Here is a 22,362-nt window from a genome sequence, read left to right on the forward strand (position 1 = left end):
TTCTTCCATGCCAACCGCCCCTCCTCTGCTTACACTACCCCCGCCCTCCCCCCAATCTGGAATCCTCTCCCCACTCCTTCCCCCCCTGCGGCTCATAACCGTTTTTCAAGGCTTGGTTCCAACCTCAAATGCCACTTCTTGGATGACGCATGGTCCGCCCCACTCCATATCTCCAGCGCCCATCCCTGAACTCCGATTAGATTCCCTGCCGTCGGAGGTACAGAGCTGGCCTCCCTTCAGATGCCGCCTCTGCGGTCAGCTCCAGCCTGGGCACCCTGCCGCGCCAGCTCAGCTGGCCCTCCCAAGTATCCTAAGCACTGCCACTCTTCCCTCCCTTTGCCAACGAGGATGGCTGAGTCAGAAAAGGAAAGCAACTAGCCCAAGGTCATGCGACTCGTAAACGGCCAAACTGGGATTCAAACCCATGTTTTCTGGCCCCAAATCCCCTTCTTTCAGTTTACGTTATTTCCCCTCATTGCCTTAACCCATGAGAAATCCATTTTATTCATTCATTCAACCATTCAATAAACAGTACATGTTTACAACGTGGCAACCAAGAGCTAAGCTGTGGAAACAGCCAGTCCCTACTTTCCAGGAGTTTCCATTCTGGTGCTGCAGTCAGACTTAAGCTTATTATACGATGTGCAGGGAATACGGTAGCAGAAAGGAGGCTGGGGGTTATAATTCCCATTTAGCAGGCGAGGAAGCTGAAGGAAGGGGTGGTGAAACGACCCGCCGGGTCACAAGCAAGTAAATAGCAGAGCCCCAACCAGGGCGCAGGACCCGGAGGCGCGCCGGGAACAATTTGCGTTTTCTCGGGATCTTGCCAAACGCGTATTTGTAGACTCGGATAAGCGCCTTGGCAAAGACTCTACACGCGTTTATCATCACCGGCGCTTGACTAACTTGGGAGAGACCGGAGGCGCTTCCAACAGAGCGGGACGCGGGGGTCACGTGCTCCGGTCCCCCGCGCAGCGCTGCGCAGCGCGGCCCCGCGTCCCGGGCCAGCCAGGGTTGCTAGGCAACGGGTAAACGCCAAGGCTCCGAGCCGTTTGCGAAGCCGGGAAGCCGGCACCGCCGCTCGGGTGCGTCCCCAGCGGCCCAGAGGCAACAAGACCGGACCGAGGGTAAGGGCGGGTGCGGGGAGGACTTCCGCGGCTGAACAGGAGAGTGGAGAGTGAAGGGGGGGAGCCCCCAAGTGTGAGAACCACCGCTAGTGCCAGAAACTCCTCGCGGGGCGTCCTTCGGGGCTAGCGCTGCCGCACGGTGGATTCCTGGACTAGCGCTCCGAGGGTCCCCCGCCCCATCAGTCCTCGCTGCCCTCGATGCTTCCCGAGTCACGGGACGCAGCACGTTGTAGACAACCTGCCTCCTGCACCCCTAGCTGCCAGTCGGGTCCTGATGTGATCTGTCTCCTGGAGGGGACGGGAGACCTCTGAAGGGTTTACAGCTGAATGGACAGAAAATACAGCCTGGGGCTGGGGTGCCGGGAGGCTAAGCCCGTGAAGAGGAGAGCTTTCTGGTTAAGAACGGAGGGCAGGGAATTACAGTGATTGAGCCCCTACTAGGGGACAGGCCCTCTGCATCAGTTTCTTCCTCAACCCGGGAGTGGGCTTATGCCCCTTAGGGTTTCACGCTCAAGGGCACACCGTTAGTTCCTTCTTCCTGCAACCAGTTCAAACTTTGTCGTGGCCTCTTGAACCACAGAAGTGCACCCTTCTCCCAGCTTTCAGAACCAGTGCTTTCCTCTCTTAACTTGTTACCTTTGCTGTGCTTTGTTTTTCAAGCCAGAAGAGGAGGAGTGGAGGGAGAAGAGCTCTAGGGGAGAGCCCTGGGGGATTGGGGTCACATCACACATTCAGCGTGTGACAAAGGGATTAGGGAGCCCCTCTCTGTGCCAGGCACTGGCGAGATTGATGAATAAAAGACCTCAGTCTTCATTCAAGGGGCCAACACTGTGGCGGGCAGAGGATGTAGACAGGGTCCCGCATCGCCCTCCGGTTCTGGGGACCTCCTCCCACCTCCGGCTATCCTCGTCCTCCACCTCTTTTTTTTTAAAATAAATGTTATTTATGTATTTGTTTTTATTTTTGGCTGTGTTCAGTCTTCGTTGCTGCGCGCGGGCTTTCTCTAGTTGCAGCGAGCCGGGGCTACTCTGCATTGTGGTGGGCGGGCTTCTCATTGTCGTGGCTTCTCTTGTTGCGGAGCACGGGCTCTAGGCGCGTGGGCTTCAGTAGTTGTGGCACGTGGGCTCAGTAGTTGTGGCTCGCAGGCTCTAAAACGCAGGCTCAGTAGTTGTGGTGCACGGGCTTAGTTGCTCCGCCGCTTGTATGTGAGATCTTCCCGGACCAGGGCTCGAACCCGTGTCCCTGCATTGGCAGACGGATTCTTAACCACTGCACCCTCAGGGAAGCCCTATCCTCCACCTCTTGGGGCTCACTGCTGGTCGACCCAGTGTGAAGCAGAGGAAGGGATTCAGGGAGATCAGCCTCTTTTGAAGGCGAGTGAGGCCCTTAGCACCGCAAATTCCAGAAGGTGAACAGACAGAAGAAAGAGGGCAGGAAGCCCCTCCCCCTGCAGTCCTTTGTCCAGCCAGACACAGCACAAAGACTGGGGGCTGCCCCAGGGACGCGAGGAAGGGGAGACCTTGTCTCCTTTGTACCACCAGGGAGTCCCGCGGGGAGGGAAGGTGCCTCCCCCCACCTGCCTGCCTGTGAAAACCCCTCACTGAACTTCTGAGCCACCCTCCACTCCCTCGTCTCCCTGCTTGGGAAACACACTTTCTCTTAAGCCAAAGGAAGTTCTTTTCCAGGAATTACTTTGCTCGCTATCACTGCGCAAGACTCGTTTTGCTTTCATGTTTGGTTAAGGCTCTGATCTGACTGCCCCAGGACGCAGGAGGCAGTTATATATTTGACATTCAGATCAGCACGTCTCCAATTCTGCGCGTTCTTGTGTTTGGGGTGCCTGTGGGTCTGAGGTTCCCACGGGTGGGCGAGCTCCTCCCCTGAACTCCCAGAGGGCAGCGATGCTGCTCCTGCCTCCCTTGGAAGCCCCCCCTCTGCAGACAGCCCCGTTCAGGCGCTGCTTGGGACAGCCCAGCCTATGAGACTTGTCTCACCAGGGCGGGAAGAGGCCTCCTGAGAGCCCCAGCTCTGACCTCACCGTTCATCTTCATGTTCCACCAGCTTGCGAGGAAGAGCCCGCTCTGGGTCCTCGAATGAGCTGTCTTCCCATCACCCAGCCAGCCTTTAAATGTCCCCTCCGTCTGCCTCCAGATAGAAAACAATGCCTCTGTTCTCGCTCCTAGCTTGCCTTAGGAAGCACCAAGAAGGAAAACAAAGCTGTTAAAGATATGACCTGGGCTAAAGAGGATATTTTTGTCTTCCTGGAGTTTCCTCATGCTCTTAAGACCCCTCGTGTCCCCTAGAAGCTAGCTGTCTCGTAGCAATTATCTTTTAACAGAGGGAGAGACAGGCAGCCTGTAATTGCCGGAGTCTGGCAGTCCTTGGGGGAGGGGCGGGGGGGGGAGGGAGGGGGCGCAGGTGCAGCCCTGTGGTACTTCAACACGGTGCTGGCGGACAGGACGAAGCTAATTGGATGTACACCCTTTTTCACGAGGCTCTATCTTGTCCATGTCAAATAACCCATGAGGGCAACCTACTGTAATTTGTGCTCCTGTTCCCACCCTCTGTTCTCCAAGCCATTGCTTTTATCCTTCCTGGGCAGAAGGGTTTCCAAACCACAAGAAAGAGCGGGAACTACTGCTCTCTGTGAGTCTGGTGCAGTTTGAGTTGTTCTGGGGCTGGCGCTGGGCGGTTGGGAGGGTGGTATTGTCTTCAAGGAACAACATAGGTGGATGCAAAGGGACCTAGGAGTTAACCTCTCACCCTCGTCGCCCTGAGCCCTGGTCCCAGCTGCTCCAGGGCCCAAGGACTCCCAGGCACGTGCCTCTAGGCTGTCACACAGCTCTTGGCCCTGCATCTCAGGGGGCAGCCGGGACCCACCTGTCTGGTCCTTTGAAGCCCTGGAGGTGGGGTCAGACACATATCTGGCCCTAACAGTCATCTGGGGTGATTGTGTAAAACACACGTCGCTAGGCCTCGTCCCACACACGTAAATCACTGTTTGCAGGAGGGGTCCTGGGAATCTCTATGTTTTGAACGGACGTCCCAGATGCGAGAAACGTGGGTTGAGAGATTAAGAGCCCTCACTTTATTTTTTTTTTAATGTTTTAAATTAATGTATTTGTTTATTTTTGGCTGCGTTGGGTCTTCGTTGCTGCGCGTGGGCTTTCTCTACTTGCGGTGAGCGGGGGCTACTCTTGTGTGGTGCGCGGGCTTCTCACTGCGGTAAGAGCCCTCACTTTGAATCGGTGGTTCTCACCCTTGGCTGCATGCTGGAATTACATCGGGCGTTTGTAAAAACACTGCTGAGAGATTATGATTTAGTTAATCTGCAGTTCAACCAAAGCACTGCGATTTTTACAAAGCCCTCCAGGTGTTTCTAAGTGGGTAGCCAGGGTTGAGAATCATTGCTTTGGAGCCGGATGTGTGTGGGTCTTGGCTCTGTTTAGACTTTAGAACTTTGACCTTTGACCAAGAACTTTCTGAACATCATTTCCCTTACCTGTAGAACGAGAATTGTGATACCTGTTTGGGGTGTTGTAATGGACATGCAATGAGAGTGCCTGTGGGACTGGTAGGTCTTTAGATATTCTGGACACGGTCCTTCCTCAGATATATGATTTGCAAATATTTTCTCCAAGTCTATAGCTTATCTCTTTAGTTTCTTTTTTTAAAAAATAAATTTATTTATTTTATTTTATTATTACTTTTTTATTTTTGGCTGCGCTGGGTCTTCATTGCTGCGCGCGGGCTTTCTCTAGTTGCGGCGAGCGGGGGCTACTCTTCGTTGCAGTGCGCGGGCTTCTCATTGCGGTGGCTTCTCTTGTTGTGGAGCACGGGCTCTTGTGGCGCGCGGGCTTCAGTAGTTGTGGCGCGCGGGCTCAGTAGTTGCGGCTCGCGGGCTCTAGAGCGCAGGCTCGGTAGTTGTGGCGCATGGGCTTAGTTGCTCCACGGCATGTGGGATCCTCCCGGACCAGGGCTCGAACCCGTGTCCTCTGCATTGGCAGGTGGATTCCTAACCACTGAGCCACCAGGGAAGCCCTCTCTTTATTTTCTTAATCTTGTCTTTTGGGGCAAGTCGAGAGCAATTCGTGGGTAGGGCCCACGGCCATTCTGAGACTTCCAGTTAGCACGAGTGAGGAAGCATTTCCTAGCGTTGCATTTGAACCCTGGCTCTGCTGCTGCCCGAGATCTTGCATTTCACCTTCTCGGCATCCTGAGTGTGTCAAGTCTTGGAACGACTGAGTGGCCCAGCCAAGGTCAAGCAGCTGGTGCCAGAACTTGAAGTCAGGGTCCAACCCAGCCTGCTTTTCAATTTCCCACTGTGCCTTTCATGACCAGTAACACAAGTCAGAGGGTTTCCCAAAGGCCTAACTATTCTGCCTGCCGGAGGAGTGGTCTGACCCTCTCTCCTTCTCAGCTGGACTCCCAGCCCTGTCCCCGTTGGAGTGACGTGGAGGGAAGAGGTTTCAGTGGGGCTCCCACAGGGTGATGGAGGGTGGAATCGAGTAACCTAGTGGGTGAGCCTTTCTGGCAGTCACGTGGTTGGATGGGAGGGTTTCCAGAGAGGCCTGGGGCTCAAATCTGTATGCCGTATGATCAGGTCCAGTGAGGGGCGGGGAATTTAGTTCGACATAATCGCCATCAGCATTTCTTCCTGCCTCACCATAAACATACTAGCTCGGCAAAAACTGTATCATTTGGTGAGTAAGAGCTTTGGAGTCAGGTAGACCAGCTGTACCACATGTGAGCTATGTGATCCTGGGCAAGGCATTCTGGGTATCTCCAAATATCGGATTCCTCCGAAGTAAAATGGTGATTTTATTGTCCACTTCAGAGGGCAACGGTAAGAACTGAACAAGATGATGCTTAGCCTGTAGTCATCACTCCATAAATTATTTTTTCAAACGCAGATGCAGCATCTGGATAAATCCATTAGGAACCCTCCCCCCAACCAGATTGGGAACCTGGAGCTGCCCCCGGGGGTAGGGTCCGTGGGGACTGGGAAGCAGCCAGCTGGGGCCCCTCACCACACACCCTCCCTCTGTTCCTGCAGCAGCTGGTACCATGGAGATTGTGTACGTGTATGTCAAGAAGCGCAGCGAGTTCGGGAAGCAGTGCAACTTCTCCGACCGCCAGGCAGAGCTGAACATCGACATACCGCCCAACCCTGAGCTGGCCAAGCAATTCGTGGAGCGGAACCCCGTGGACACGGGCATCCAGTGCTCCACCAGCATGTCGGAACACGAGGTGGGTCCCTGCCCCAGAGGCCGGGCCAGTGGAGGTGTGGTCCGGCAGGGTGGCTGGCCAAGGCAGGCAAGTGGGGCTGGGTGACTCCATCCCCCTGGAAGCCAGTTAGAGTGGACCAGTGAAGATGCTGGAAGTACGAGGGCAGAATCGCTCCCAGACCCTCCTCGGTGCCCAGGGTCAGGACAAGGCCCAGCACCAACCACTCCCCGGGCTGGGTGAACGTAAATCAAGATGTTCTCTCTCCCAGGGGCTCTGGCCTCACCTCTAAGACTCTTACTAGAGTTGTTTTAGGCATCGGGTACATCTGGGAGAGGTATCTGAGGGGGCCAGGGATTCACATCTACAGGACCTGCGTAGCTTGGGAAAAGGAAAGGGTCCCATAGAAAGTGCTGGTCAGAGGTGCCTCCAAGATAAAGGAACTGAGGGTCATGTTGCTGTCCAAACTCCCAGATTTCTCCTGGTCTGTCTGAACCAAGTGATCAGCTCCTGATTTTGTCAAGACCTGCTGGGAGAAGATTAGACTGAAGGGGTTCACACAACTGTCATGTTCCCAAATCAGTGGAGCGAAAATCACACTGATTTGGCCAAAACACTTTGTGGATGGCTCCAAGAACTCAAAGTTCAAGCAAACGGAGTTTCTTGCTTTCCTGGGGCAAGCTGCTATCATGGGGACCAGGGTGGTTTTGTTCATGGTGTAGCCACCTAAACAAGATGGCGGCCATGAAGGCCACACCACACCGGGGTCTCCTCTGTCAGCAGCTCCACCCTGTTGAAACGTTTAGTTTTTGTGAGAACTGGCTTAAAAAGGAGAAGGAGAAAGGGAGTGACCGCTCAGTGGGAGACTCAGTGAGTCTCCATTTGGGGTGATGAGAAAGTTCTGGAATTAGATAGTGATCATGATTGCGCAACATTGTGACTGTTCTTAATGCTACTAACGTGTACATTTTAGTCAAAATGGTAGGTTTTATGTTATGTGTATTTTACCACAATTTAAAAGATGGGGGAAAACTGGGAAGGAGGAAAAGAGGTAAGTTTAAGGGGTAAAACTACATCTATGCCATCCTCCCTACAACAGAGAATGGGCAAAGCAAGCCCACATTCGTAATTGTTTTTATGTTTCGAGTCCTGTGACATTGTAAATGGTAGAGTGGAGAAAGCTTAGTCACATTTTCCCTTGGGATCTCACAGAACCCATGGGTGGGCTCCTCTGGACCTTTAGGGTTGAGATCAGGTCAGAACTGGATTTTCCATAGCCACTGGCAGCATCTGCAAAGCTGCTAACTCCACAGGGGTGGCACTTTTGTGGCTGCCTGTGGCCACCTGAGGACCAGAAAGTTCCTTGCTGAACCTGAAAATATAGTGGCTTTGGCCAGGGGCACCTGATGGGTCCATCCCTGAGTGCTCAGAGCCCAGGGACCCAGGAGCCCTGGGACACTGGTTTGCAGAAGTGGTCGGATGCTTCCACCAGGGCCAGGCGTCTTCTCACCTGTGGCTCTCTGTTTAGGCCAACACAGAGCGGTTTGAAATGGACACCCGGGGGGTTAATCACATCGAGGGGGGCTGGCCCAAGGACGTGAGCCCCCTGGAGCTGGAGCAGACAATCCGCTTCCGGAAGAAGGTGGAGAAAGATGAGAACTACATCAACACCATCACGCAGCTGGGCTCGGTAAGGCTTCCTTCAGCACCAGTGGTCAGGGCCTCAGCCGTCACTCTGCTTCCCCAGCTACACGTCAAGCTCAGCCACTGTGGCTCCTCGGGGAAGGACACCAGCTACGTTATGGAACCTTCTGTCTGGGAGCAGGCAGGCAGGTCCACACAGCAGACCAGAAGGTCCAAGGACTGAACGGGCTTTAAGAGGAATCTGAAAAGTGGGAAATCCTCTGGGTAAAGAGAGCCCCAAGGAACACCACCCAGCAGCTACCTGCCAGTAGGGATCATTCATTCATTCGACACATTTGGATGGAGCTTCTAGTCTCTGCCAGGTGCAGTAAAGATTGCAAAAATGAAATTCACATGTATTCTGCCCCAAAGAGTTTATAATCCATTGGAGGCCAAAAACAAATACAGAGGTATCACTGTATAATGTAGAAAGAAAGGCTGTAAGAGAAAAGATGCTCTGCCATTTGCCCCATAAGGAGGGAGAGTTGATTTCCTGCTGAAGGAATCAGGGGAGTCTTCCTGGAAGAGGTGGCACTTGATCTTGAGCTTTTCTTTGTTGGACATTTGGAATAACGGGGAATGGCCTTCTGGGTGGAGGAAACAGGAGATGGATGCCATATATGGAGTGGTTACTGATTCTGTTTGCCTGGAGCAGTGTTTCTTCACCTTTTTTTCATTGTTGTCTCCCAACAAGCCTTTTTAGACATTGCCCCACCCCAATGAAAATGTAATACCGTAGGTGTACTATATATTTATGTACTGTATGTATATCTGTGCTTTGTATAAAAAAGTAATAATATTTTACCCCCAAGAACCAATTTCCACCCTTTTGGGGGGTAGATGTTGCCCCCATTGAAAATGCATGGGCTGGAAGGATGGGAAAAGACTACTAGATATTTCTCGTCCCTCCCAGGCTCCACCTCAGCCCTGGTCAGGCTGAAAGGGCCTCCCTTTACTGCTAAGAACTTCCGATGTGTCCTCCTCAGATCATGGAGCACTGCATCAAGCAGAATAACGCCATTGACATCTACCAGGAGTATTTTGATGACGAGGATGCGGTGGAGGTGATGGAAGAGGCCCCTTCGGCTAAAACCGTCAATGTTTTCAGGTACCTCTATAGCCAGGCAGGTGTCTGGCCAATTTCTTTCAGCCCTATGCGTGGGTGCTTCCAAAGGTGACCCCTTGCCAGTCACTCCATGCCATGGGTACAATGCCATCTGTGATCCAAGCTTAATAAGGGACAGAGCAATAAAACGCCCAGCAGACCAGCGGTGCCTACCCTGAGGGCAGGTCTGGTTGGTGGAAAGGGAGGACAGAGTCCGGGGAAAGACGAAAGCAAATTTGCAAAGCTGTGTACAAGTGTGGTTGATTCATAGGTGTAGAGAATGTATCAAGTACCAAACATCAGTGATCCGGCTGCGTTGTGAGTACACAAGACCCTCGTCCCAAACTCTCAGGAGTGTGCCTGGAATAACCTCCAAGGGCAGCAGAAATGTGACAAAAGAAATTTATCCCACAGACACATGTGTGAAGTCACTGGATATTCACTGCGGCAGGGTGTGTGCTAGCCAAAGACTGGAAGGAAGCTAAACCCATCGGTAGGGGGCTGGTTCCAGCAATTCTGCTATGCCCACACTGTGGAATATCACGCAGCCATCAGAATGGATGAGGCAGCTCCTTATGGGCCTACAGAGAGTTTCCAAGATTTACTGTGTGAAACCAGAGCAAAACAAGGGGCAGAACAGTGTGTGGAGAGTGCTACTTTTTGTTTAAAATACACCTATATGCATGTGTGCATGTATGTATGCATATGTGTATACATGTGTATGTATCTATATGCATGTGTGTGTGCAGGTATACATGTATATGTGTGTGTGTGTGTGTGTGTGTGTGTGTGTGCGCGCGCTCATATACGCAGAGAATACCTGCGATTTCAGACGTGACTAGCCTCAAATGCCAACTCTGGAGGATTCATTTTGCTACTGTGACCCACTGAGGGTCCTGGGAAGTGTTTCACCCAGCCCCAGCACGACCAGTAAGGACTCTTTTCTGATCCAGGGCTGAGTCATGGTGTGCCGAGCAGGCTTCTAGCAATGCGCGTGCAAGAGAAGGGCCAGGGTGGGGCGGGGGCTGTCTGCCCTGCTGCTCCAGCCCTGCGGGGGTCTGACCTCCCATGTGGATATCCGAGAGGGCTGATGCATTAGAAGTCAGGCCATCCAACCTCCGCGTCTGACAGATGAGGAGACTGACCCTAGGGAGGGGATGTGCTCAGGGCTCACAGTGGGTGGGTGACCCAACCAAGGATGGGCCTCAGCCTGTGCTCCTTCTACTACTCTAGCAGTGCTCCCAGGGAGGAGTGACGTGGGTGAGTCACATGGCCAGAAAGTTATTTCATTTCCCACTTTCGTTCATTCCTTCCGGTGACTTCAATGACAAAGTGTCAGTATGGGGCCATTAAGTCTTTGATCCTTTTCTAACTCTTACACATTCTCCCACCCCTTTCATTTTTTCTATTAAGAGTTCATTTCTTTCGAGCAGTTGTTTTGTTTTTTCTTTTCCAGAGAAGGAAGGATTTATTACTTGCAACAAGTAAAGAGAGCAGATCTTTCCCCAAGCAGTGTCTCTCGAGCAGTTTTAAGTCCCCAGCAAAACTGATCAGAAAGTACAGAGAGTTCCCACATGCCCCATCCTCCCCCATCGCACACAGCTTCTCCCGCCATCAGCGTCCCTCCCCTCCTCCCTCCCCGCAGGTGGAACGTCTGTCACAGTCAGAGAGCAACACTGACATCATTACACCCTGCCCTTAGTCTGTTCAGGCTGCTGTATCGAAGTACCGTAAGTCGGGTGGCTTATGAACAACAGAAGTGTATCCCTTACCACTCTGGAGGCTGAAAGCCTGAGATCAGGGTGCCAGCAAGGTCAAGTTCTGTACCTGGTGAGGACTCACCGGCCCCCTGCGGTGAAAGTGCTGAGTCCTAACCACGGGGCCTCCAGGGAATCCCCAGGACTCACTTTCTAACTCAGAGACAGCCGTCTGCTTGCTGGGAACTCACAAGGCAGAAGGGGTGAGGGATCTCTGTGGACCCTCTTTTATAAGGGCACTAATCCCATGCATTAGGGCTCCACCCTCATGACCTAATCGCCTCCCAAAGGCCCCACCTCCTAGTACCAGCCCATTGGAGATTAGGGTTCAACATATGAAATTTGGGGGGGATGCCTACAGCACACCCAAAGTTTATAGTTTACGTTAGCTTTCACTCTTGGTGTCATACGTTCCAAATGTATTATACAGAACACTTTCACTGTCCAAAAATCCCCTGTATTTTACCTATGTATCCCTCCCTGCCCCCAAACCCTTGTCAACGACTGATCTCTGTACTGTCTCCATGGTTTCGCCTTTCCCAGAACGTCATATAGTTGGAGTCATACAACATGTAGCCTTTTCAGATTGGTTTCTTTCACTTAGCAATGTGCATTAAGTTTCCACCATGTCTTTTCATGGCTTGATAGCTCATTCTTTTTAATGCTGAATAATAATGCTGTCTGGATGTACCACAGTTTATCCATTCATCTACCAAAGGGCGTCTTGGTTGGTTCCAAGTTCTGGGAATTATGAATAAAACTGCTGTAAACCTCTGTGTGCAGGTTTTTGTGTGGACATATGTTTTCAACTCAATTGAGCCAATACCAAGGAGCGTAATGGCTGAATCCTTCACCCTCCCTCATAGTTTAATATTAATGAGAAATCAAGCCTCGGGCTCGGAACTTTCAGCAAACGAAGACATCAGGCTGAAGTTTAATATTTTATTTCCATTGTCTTAATTTTTATTAGTTTTTATTTATGGCTGGTGAGATCAGTTTTCCAATTAAGGGAGTCCTGTCAGCTTTGTTTTTAAAATAAATTTATCTGAGCGAATGTTTAGATATGTATGAATTCTTTTAAAAAAACATTTAGCAAATACGAAATTTAGGGAGCCTGGGATTTCAGTCTTCTGCCCTCTTGCCCTCCCCTAAAGGGATCCCCAGGAAATTAAGCGGCCAGCCACACACATCTCCTGGCACCCCGATGGCAACAGGAAGCTGGCAGTGGCGTACTCTTGCTTGAATTTTCAACGGGCACCTGAGGGCATGAGCAACGAATCGTACATCTGGGACCTGGGTGAGGAGCAGGGAGGTCCGGTAGCCTCAGGGAAGGATGAGGGGGTGCGGCGGAGACCAGTGGAAACTCGGGGGGAGGAAGGTAGAGGCAGCAGGCCTCTCGCGGGGCTGGCCCCTCACTGGGGTGCCCAGCGACCCCGGAGGAAGCCACTGTCTCATCCCTTTGCTGTCTGGGTTCAGATGCAGCCACGCGGAACCAGATCAGAAGCAGGAACTCCCTTCATTTCCAGACCCCAGGGCATTCAAGACCAGACCACATGGAGACCCAACTCTGGGTCCCTGAAGAGAGTATCAGAAAGAGTCCCCAGCAGACTGAGAAGGGACCCAAGGGGTCCTCACCGGGACGCAGGGACTCACCTCTTTCCCACCCGTCCTGGCACTTTCCCCTAATTCACGGCCAGGAGGGGCAGGGCGTCCAGTCGGGAGCACGGACCACTGTTGACAGAAGGGCTCACTCCAAGGGCAGAGTCTGGCAGGTGGCAGGTGATCATGGGCTCCATCCATGCTCTCAGACGCCCCTCGCTGCTGTCGTTGTGAAAATAAACGTTAGCCTTTATCAGCAGGTGTCGGTGCCGCGCACAGGACTGAGCGCTTTACACTCCTGAGCTCTACACAATGAGCTCTTAGCGCTGCCCCGTGGGCTGGGCTCCATCATGACCCCTGCTGTACAGACAGGGCAGCTGGTTCACACAAGTCAGGGGAGAGGTGACTTTTTGTGAAAGCCTTAAACCTCATTTAATGCCGAGCCTGGAAAATGGACTAGAATGAAAATCACACACACACAATCTTGATTCCCCAAAATGAAACCAGTAGAAGAGCCTCCAGGGCTAGATGCTGGCCGCTGAGGACCAGAGATTGCAGCCTGGAGAGGGGCTTCCAGGCTTCCCCCTGCCACCCCCCACCTGTAGAAGGGGTTAAAGTGTCTGACCCTGTCCTTTTTTTTCCAGGTCTGGTAGAATATATATATATATATATAGTTGTTGTTGTTGTTCTGCTTTGTAGAAAACCCCAACAGGCCAGAAACTGCCCTAAAGCCGTCTTCTCCTCTTGTCACCTTGGAATACAGCCCCAAAGATTCCCACGTGCTCCTGGCAGGCTGCTACAATGGGCAGATCGGTAAGGAGGGACCCCCCCACACACACACCCCGGCACTTAACCAGGAGTCAGCCCGACTCCCCTGCAGGCTCTCAGGCAGCTTGGTCCTCGCTGCTGTCTGGCCAGGGCCCACCTGCCAGGCCAGGCTTGCCATGGAGGACAAAGTGGGGTGGGGACTTCATGCAGCTTCCAGACATCAATGTGAGACAGGTTTTGCTGATACCTCAGCCGTGTCTTCAGTTGTAGAAGTTCAAGTGAGTCTAAAATGAGTTCAAAATAGAAAGTTAAGAAAATTATAGGCCAAGTAAAGTCAAGAAACGTTTACTGTACACCTACCCTGGGCTAGGCTAGTTTAGCTAGAGGCAAAGGGGTTATGAGACCACTGGCGAGCTCCATCTCAGGAGATGCAGTCGGGGCAACCTATACGGTAATGGGTGTGAGTAATACCAGCCGTATAGAGTGAGTGTGGGGGGGGGAAGGAAAAAAAAAAAAGAATTATAGAACTGGCTAAAACAAGAGGTATGAAGACCATTTATAGTGGGATTCATTCAGTTTAGAAACTGATTCTATCAAAACTTGTTTAAAACCAGCTTACCGTCTTGCTTGTTCTTTCATTAGTGAGTTAAATAGAACTTCATACATTAAAAAAAAAAAAAAAGAATGAATGGGGAAGTGTTACTCCTCTTCCGTTTTTTTTTTTTTTTTTTTTTTGGAAGAGTTTGTGAACAGTTGATAGCCGTTCTTCTTTAACTATTTGGTAGAATTCACCAATGAAGCCATCTGGTCCGGGGATTTTTCTTATTGGTGGTTTTAAAGTTGAAAATTCAATCCCTTTATTTGTTACAGGTCTTCTCACGTTTTCTATTTCTTCTTGAATCAGTTTTGATAGTTTGTGTTTTTCTAGAATTTTTCCTTTTCATCTAGGTAATCTAATTTGTTGACACAATTGTTCGTTCTCTTACAATCATTTCATTTCTGTAAGGTTGGTAGTAACATCTCCAATGTCTTTCCTGGTTTTAGTAATTTGAGTGTTCTCTCCTTTTCACTTGGTCAGTCTAGCTAGAGGTTGGTAAATTTTGTTTTATTTTCAAAGAACCAACTTTTTATTTTATTGATTTTTCTCAGTTTTTAAACTCTCCATTTCATTTATTTCCACTCTAATCCTATTTCCTTCCTTCTGCTTGCTTTGGGTTTATTTTGCTCTTCTTTTTCTAAATTTCTTAAAGTGGAAGGTTCAATGATTGATTTGAGGTTTTGACAAATACAGATATTTACAGTTATACATTTACCTCTAAACACGGCTTTAGCTACACTTAAGTTTTGGTATGTTGTCTTCTCATGTTCATTCATTTCAAGGTATTTTCTAATTTCCCTTTGACTTCTTCTTTGACCCATGGATTATTTAGATGTGTGTTGTTTAATGTCTCTATGTTTGTGAATTTTCCGGTTTTCCTTCAGTTATTGGTTTCTAGTTTTATTCTGTTATGGTAAGAAAAGATACCTTGCAAGATTTCGATCTTTAAAATCTATTGAGAACTGTTTTATGGCCTAACATGTGGTCTATCTTGGAGAATGTTCCCTGTGCGCTTGAGATGAATGTTTTCTGCTTGCTGTCATCTGGAGCCAATATATCTCACAGACTTTGCTGGGAGGCTCTGTGTACATACTTGAGCATACCTTCAACACTCAGCCAAGCAGCTGTCAACTCTGCCTTAGCCGCTGCACCGAGCCTTAAGGTCAGCCAGAGGTGAAAGCTTAGGGCCTCCTCAGTTCTTTCCTAAGTATGTGTGCAGCCCTGGGAATGCACACAGCCATACCCATGCATGTGACCGTCTAGGTTCCAGGAGCTTTTCAAAACCCCTGTGGACATTCTCCAGCTTTTCCTTTCAAGCTTTTCGGTTAGCCTATTGTTTGCCCCACTTGTTATCCACCACTGTGGGACACTGCAAAGTTAATCAGTTGTCTGTAATTATAATTATTTTCAAAATTGCCTGCTTAAAAAGACCTTTTTCACTGGGCAAGCTCCAAGTCAAGGTGAATATAGACAACCTTGCAAGTGGGGGGTCTTCCAGGGAACCACCAGGCAGACAGGTCAAATAATGACAATTCTTTGAAATAGGAGACTTTGAAAGAGCTCCAGCTCCATCCTGCTCCATCCCTTGGCTGCCAGGCTATTGGTTTTTTACCAGGAAGGCAGAATGTTATTTTTCAAGGCTACCATAGAACCGGAGAGTATAGGATCCAAACTAGGGCAAGTCAAAATGCAACAGAACTTACTGTTCTTACCACGATTCAGCCGTTTTTCTCAACTAAACACTCTGATTTGCTGCCAGCCTTTGGCTAATTTCCAGAGTTCCGAAAAAGTTGATTCTGACCATTTTTGCCACTGTTCTCTTGGCCTTTATGGAGGAGAGAATTCTCAGAGGTCTTTACTCTGCCATTTTTGCTGGTGGGACACCCAGAAAACTGATGTTGGTATCCCTGGTGAGCTCAGAAGAAACCTGCCCGCGTGGGCCCTGCAGGTTCCTGCCTGCCCTTCACCTCTGGCCTTGAAGTAACCAAACAATTAATCCTCCTGTCTGCATCCCAGGCCAGACTCAACCAGACGTGAAAAGGGTTCCCCTTCCCTCCTGTCTTCACGAGCTCTCCTATGTTCCCCTCTTGCTCCAGGAGTAGGGGCCGGAATGGCTGGGACACTTCTCAGCAACTCTCTGTGGCCAGGCTGCCTCCTGGCCTCCTAGCCTCCTGAGGCCTCTGATCTCCCTCTTAGACCGGCTGCCTCCTCTCCAGGGAAGCTCCTGGGTTATGAAATAGACGTGGGCTCCCATAAGCCTCCTGCAAATTTATCTGGGTGCCCAGGCTCTAAAAGACTGAAGCAAAGCCGCTTGGCCACGGTTTATTCAGGAACCCTGCCTTGCTCATCATTCATAATCCCTTTCAGTGGTTTTTCATGCCAGCTCGGACCAGCCCAGGCTCTGGGGCTCTGCTGTCTGTAAGAGAGACATGGTGGGACCCACCCTGGAGTACTGCTTTGCCCAAGCAGAGCGAGCTTAGCTAAGAAAACCTGTTTCTGGGCCAGACTGGTCCAGGGCCAAAGGCCTTGGACTTGGATTCCATAAATCAAGACTTATGGATCATGGACTTTTGTTGTTCTTTTACAAAACTACCTTCCCTAGAAACAGCTCTGAGTAATAGGGTGGGTCCTCGCTATACACTCGTGGGAAAATGAAAACAGAATCCACTGGGACAAAATAATAGGTAAGCTTCGAGTCGCTCTTGGTAAAACGGAAGAAGCGACGTACTAATTATGAAGCAGAAGAAAGGATAAATCTCCCTCTGTGTGTTTCTTTCCGATCAGATGCAGCAAAGGTACAGAGGTGAAAAGGGAATGAGTGGATGCAGCAGGAGAGATTTGCATAGATGTTTTTACTTCCCAGAGCCTTTCCCTGGGGTGGAGGTGCTCCCCTCTCTTTGCCTGGCTCACTCCATCCCGAGGCTCCTCCTCAGTCTTAGTTCCTTCTCACTTCCTCCAGGAAGCCTTCCCTGACTGCCTCCATGTGTCTCCTTCTGGCGCAATCACAGCACGGGCTGTACTTGCAGATTTCCCTTCCCGTCTCCCAGGGACTGTGGCTGTCTGAATCCCAGCGGCTTCTCCAGTGCCCAGTGTGACGCTCAACACGTGTTAGGGGCTCAGTGGAATGAATGAAGCATGCTTTGGGGGCTGGTAGGAAACTCAGGCGGGTTTGAACTTAGCCCCGCTTCTAAAAAACCACATACCTGCCAAACCAAGACCAGCAGCATCCCTCTATCCCGTGCTCCCTGCACTAAGAAAGGAAGCCTGTGCCCCCATCACATCCGCTTCATTTTCTTCCCCGCCAGCCTGCTGGGACACCCGGAAGGGCAGCCTGGTGGCAGAGCTGTCCACCATTGAGTTCAGCCACCGAGATCCTGTTTACGGCACCATCTGGCTGCAGTCGAAGACGGGCACCGAGTGCTTCTCGGCATCCACCGACGGGCAGGTACCGGCCAGCCAGGCGCTGGAGGGGGCGAGGGGGCGGGGATCAGTAGCAGGTTCCCGGCGTCCCACTGAATTACCTAAGAATGTTTCCTTTTCATTCCCTTTTTTTTTTTTTTTTTTTTTTTTTTTTTTTTGCGGTACGCGGGCCTCTCACTGTCGTGGCCTCTCCCGTTGCGGAGCGCAGGCTCCGGACGCGCAGGCCCAGCGGCCACGGCTCACGGGCCCAGCCGCTCCGCGGCATGTGGGATCCTCCCGGACAGGGACACGAACCCGCGTCCCCTGCGTCGGCAGGCGGACTCTCAACCACTGCGCCACCAGGGAAGCCCCATTCCATTTTTACATTGAATAATAGGTAATACATGCACACGGAACAAGATCCCAAAGGTACAAAAGGGCAGACAGTGAAAAGCCTTCCTCCCACCTCTACCTTCAAGCCTCCCAGCCCCCCTCCCTGTAGGCGCCCCCCTACATCAGCCTCCAGGGTCCGTGTCTGCCTACAGCGGCAAACGTGTCTGTCTGTGCTCTCTTTCTGTACACCTTGCACATTGATCTGCACTTGACGTCTTTCATTTAGCATGTCTTGAAGATGATTCCATATACCGTAGAGCGCTGCCCCATGCCTGCTAAGGACTTCATAAATTATGGGTATGCTGGAATTTGTTTAAGTGGATTTTAATATTTTGTAGTTACCAAAAAATGTGGCAAAGAGTGTGTTTGTGTATAGCTTACTGCACACACGGGAAGTATACGTTCCTGGCGGTGGGATTTCTGGGTCAAAGCATGTGTGCGTTTTGAAGGTTGCTATATATTGCCCTGCTGTGGGGAACCTTTAGGGATACAGACTCCAGGGCCCACACCTGGCAATTTTGCTTCCGTAGGTCTGGGGTGAGGCCCTGGCATCTGGATTTTGCTCATGTCACTGATGATGGGCCAGGCTGGGGACTGTGGACCAGAGGAGTGCTTCTCAAAGCGTGCTTGTTCCCTCGGGTTGCTGGTAGTCTCTGTCAGACACCCCTTTGGCCCCAGGGAGTGGCCCCAAAAAGGTAAAGAAGGCAAAAGTCAGGAGAATTGCGGGACCTCGGGTCTCAAAGTTGGCCCCTCCTCCCATCAGGTCATGTGGTGGGACGTCCGGAAGCTGAGTGAGCCCACCGACGTCGCCATCATGGACATCACCAAAAAGGGACAGCTGGAGAATGCCTTGGGGGCCGTCTCCCTGGAGTTCGAGTCTACTCTGGTGGGTGTCCCTCCCCCTCCCTTCCCTGACTTCCATTACCAGGGCAGCCAAAGCCAAGGGCAGACCCGTGGCTACTGTGTCCGACGGACCCTGAGGCTGCTTCTCACCTCGTGCGCTGGACCATCCTCCTGTGGTCCTGCTACACCTGTGTGGTCTTTACAACCACTTTCCAGCAGGGGGCAGCAGAGCAGAGGAAGGAGGCCAGTCTAATTCACTCGAGAGTCGCCATCTGGCTAGTGTCCAGGCCGGTCAGAAGGCAAGCTTTCTGAAAGGACAGGATTCCAGAGAGGCCCCATTCCATGAGAAGAGCCCCGTCCACAGCCAGCATTCGGAGGCCAGGCTCCAGCTCTGTCCCTGCCTCGCGTGGGACCCTGGGCCAGTGGCTTCACTTCCGTGGGGAAAGAAGAGGTGTTGGAGAGGAAAGTGAGATCAGAGGAGGCTCCTTGGCAAAGCCGAGCACGGGCCTATGATGGCATTTAGTAACTGAGAAGGACCAGTAAAGAAATACCAAAGTGGTAATGTGGCTGTGTCCGAGGAGGGAAGCTTCTAGAAGCTGCAAATGAAGACTCCCTCCAAAGCAAGGAAACGACCTTTCCAGATGGCTCTTGGCCTGGCTCCCCCTTGGGATTGTCACTGGTTTGCTTCCAGGCCGTGTGACATCATTCCCAGGCCCTTAGGAGGTGGAGGTGCTCTGGCCTCACCCCTGCCCTGGGAGTCCCCACCCCCACCCCCCAGGCTGGGGGATCAATGCGGTGGATGAGGTGGAAGCCAGTTTTACTGACCCCCTCCGCCCTGGGCGTGGAGTCACAGTGGGGAGGACTCAGAAGAACATTCTGTCCCCGAATCAGAGATTTCTGGGCCAAGTGCTAGATGCAATGACCTCACGGCCACTAGTCCTCAGCTCTCCCACGCTGTGTGCTGGACCCTTGTAACTGCCTTACGTGATGAGCTTGTGTGATCACCCACGACCGTCTTGTGAGGTGATGTGATTATCCCTACTTTGCAGGTAAACAACTTCATCTTAGGGAGGTAAGTCACATGCTCTAGAACACGGGGATGCTGGGGCTCAAACCGAGGGCTCCGACCCCAAGGCCCAGGCTCTCCACCCATGCCCCACCAAGGAGTCTGAGGCATGATGGGCCACCGGGACCTGGGCAGTTTATCTCCCTTACTAGCTTGCAGAAGCCCTGGAGTTGACTTTATTCCTTACTTTTCTGGGACGCTCGAGCTGTGTCTCTTTCCCTTCCTTTTATTTTTGTTGTTGTTGTTGTTTCTCAAGAGGGAAGAGATATGGGGACATATGTATATGTATAACTGATTCACTTTGTTATAAAGCAACAACTAACACACCATTATAAAGCAATTATACTCCAATAAAGATGTTAAATTAATTTTTATTGGAGTATAGTTGATTTGCAATGTTGTGTTAGTTTCTGCTCTACAGCAAAGTGAATCAGTTGTACATAATACATATGTCTACTCTTTTTTAGATTCTTTTCCCATGTATGTCATTACAGAGTATTGAGTAGAGCTCCCCGTGCTACACAGAAGGTCCTTGTTATCTATTTTGTATATAGTAGTGTGTATACGTTAACCCCAATCTCCTAATTTATCACTTCCCCGCACCTTTCCTCCTTGATAACCATAAGTTTCATTTCGATATCTGTGAAGACTCACAGATATCTGTTTATAAATAGATTCATTTGGGGTTTTTTTGTTTTGTTTTGTTCTTTAAATATTTACTTATTTAGGCTACGCCGGCTCTTAGCTGCAGCAGGCGGGATCTTTAGTGGCGGCATGCGAGCTTCTTAGTTGCAGCATGTGGGCTTCTTAGTTACAGCATAAGGACTCTTAGTTGCGGCATGCACGTGGGATCTAGTTCCTGACCAGGGATCGAACCTGGGCCCCCTGCATTGTGAGCGCGCAGTCTCCCTAAATAGGTTCATTTGTATCATTTTTAAATTAGATTCCACATATAAGTGATATCAGAGACTCTTTGTCTGACTTACTTCACTTAGTATGATCTTCTCTGGGTCCATCCATGTTGCTGCAAATGGTATTATTACATTCTTTTTAACGGCTGAGTAATATTCCATCGTGTATATGTATCACATCTTCTTTATCCACTCCTCTGCTGATGGGCATTTAGGTTGCTTCCATGTCTTGGCTATTGTAAATAGTGCTGTGGTAAACGTTGGGGTGCATGTATCTTTTCGAATATATGCCCAGAAGTGGGATTGCTGGATCACATGGTAGTTCTATATTTAGTTTTTTTTTTTTTTTTTTTTGTGGTATGCGGGCCTTCCTCTGCCGTGGCCTCTCCCGTTGCAGAGCACAGGCTCCGGACGCGCAGGCTCAGCGGCCATGGCTCACGGGCCCAGCCGCTCCGCGGCATGTGGGATCCTTCCAGACCGGGGCGCGAACCCGGTTCCCCTGCATCGGCAGGCGGATGCGCAACCACTGCGCCACCAGGGAAGCCCTATATTTAGTTTTTTAAGGAACCTCCATACTGTTCTCCACAATGATTGTACCAATTTACATTCCCACCAACAGTGTAGAAGGGTCTTCACTTTCCTTTGACCCTCCAATTTGTAGCCCAGTTGTTCTTTTTAATTGTAGTCAAAACAAAACCCAAAAAACACACATAATGTAAAATGTACCATCTTAACCATTGTTAAATATATTTACATTGTGGGCTCTCCGGAGCTTTTTCATCTTACAAAACTGACGCTCTGTACCTTTTAATCAACAAACTCCCCATTTTCCCCTCCCTTCAGCCCCTTCAACTTTCTGTGTCTATGAATTTACCTCCTCCGGGTACCTCATTTTAGTGAACACTTCCTGCGTTTGTCTTTCTGTGGTGAGCTTTTTTCACTTAGTACAACGTCCTCAAGGTTTATCAACATTGTAGCACGCGGCAGAATTTCCTTCCTTTCTGAGGCCAAATGATGTTGCATTGTATGGGCAGACCACATGTCGTTCACATGTCGATGGCACTTGGGTGTTGTGAATAAAGAGGCGATGGACGCGGGTGTACAACGTAGACCAGTTTTGCCGGGAGCAGTAGTTGGAGGCCGGAGGGAGCTCTTCTAGATCCATGTTTTACATTATTGATTCACTCATTTGCTGTATGTGTAAGCATTCAGGATCTTTATGGCAAAATGCTTAGTGGACACAGTGAGGCTACATGAAGAGGGCTGGTGATGAGATTGTCCAGGGACCAGAAGAGTCAGGGAGGGGCTTCATTATTTGCGGGGCCCTTGGGCAGGTTTAAAGAAGTGTGGGATCTGATCAAGCGCAAGAGTGGGCGCAGCTACCTAGAAGGGGGCGGGGCACAGCGCGAGCAGAGGCTTCAACCGAAGGCCCTTTCAGCACCTCTGGACCCCCAGCCGCCCTGCCGCGCCACCACCCTGACCCCGGAAAACCGCTCGCCTTGCCAGCGAAACCCTGAGCTGATGTTCCATGGAGCCTTTCGCTCACCTGTCACCCCCTCCACAGCCGACCAAGTTCATGGTGGGCACGGAGCAAGGCGTCGTCATCTCCTGCAACCGCAAGGCCAAGACATCGGCTGAGAAGATCGTATGCACCTTCTCAGGCCACCATGGCCCCATCTATGCCCTGCAGCGAAACCCGTTTTACCCGAAGAACTTTCTGACCGTCGGCGACTGGACGGCCCGCATCTGGTCAGAAGACAGCCGGGAGTCGTCCATCATGTGGACCAAGTGAGGCGGGTAGTTGGGGCGGGAGAGCGATGCAGGGGGTGGAGGGGACAGAGGGGGCCCAGCCCAGCCCGGGAGTGCTCTGAGCCTCTCTGCGTCCGC

General features: G+C 51.0%; 1 protein-coding gene across 1 annotated transcript in view; it reads left to right on the forward strand.

The window, feature by feature from the left end:
- The first annotated feature begins 1,046 nt into the window (after positions 1–1,046).
- Positions 1,047–22,362, forward strand: part of DNAI2 (dynein axonemal intermediate chain 2) — a 198,407-nt gene continuing 177,091 nt past the window's right edge. Inside the window, exons 1-9 of the mRNA XM_024130234.2 lie at positions 1,047–1,127; positions 6,184–6,377; positions 7,882–8,043; positions 9,023–9,144; positions 12,053–12,195; positions 13,197–13,310; positions 17,169–17,308; positions 18,419–18,541; positions 22,040–22,263. Of these exons, the coding sequence (XP_023986002.2) occupies positions 6,195–6,377; positions 7,882–8,043; positions 9,023–9,144; positions 12,053–12,195; positions 13,197–13,310; positions 17,169–17,308; positions 18,419–18,541; positions 22,040–22,263 (1,211 nt within the window). The 5' untranslated portion in view covers positions 1,047–1,127; positions 6,184–6,194. The remainder of the gene's footprint in view (positions 1,128–6,183; positions 6,378–7,881; positions 8,044–9,022; positions 9,145–12,052; positions 12,196–13,196; positions 13,311–17,168; positions 17,309–18,418; positions 18,542–22,039; positions 22,264–22,362) is intronic.

The sequence above is a fragment of the Physeter macrocephalus genome, chromosome 14 (assembly GCF_002837175.3).
Source record: "Physeter macrocephalus isolate SW-GA chromosome 14, ASM283717v5, whole genome shotgun sequence".
In the NCBI taxonomy this organism is placed as follows: domain Eukaryota; kingdom Metazoa; phylum Chordata; class Mammalia; order Artiodactyla; family Physeteridae; genus Physeter; species Physeter macrocephalus.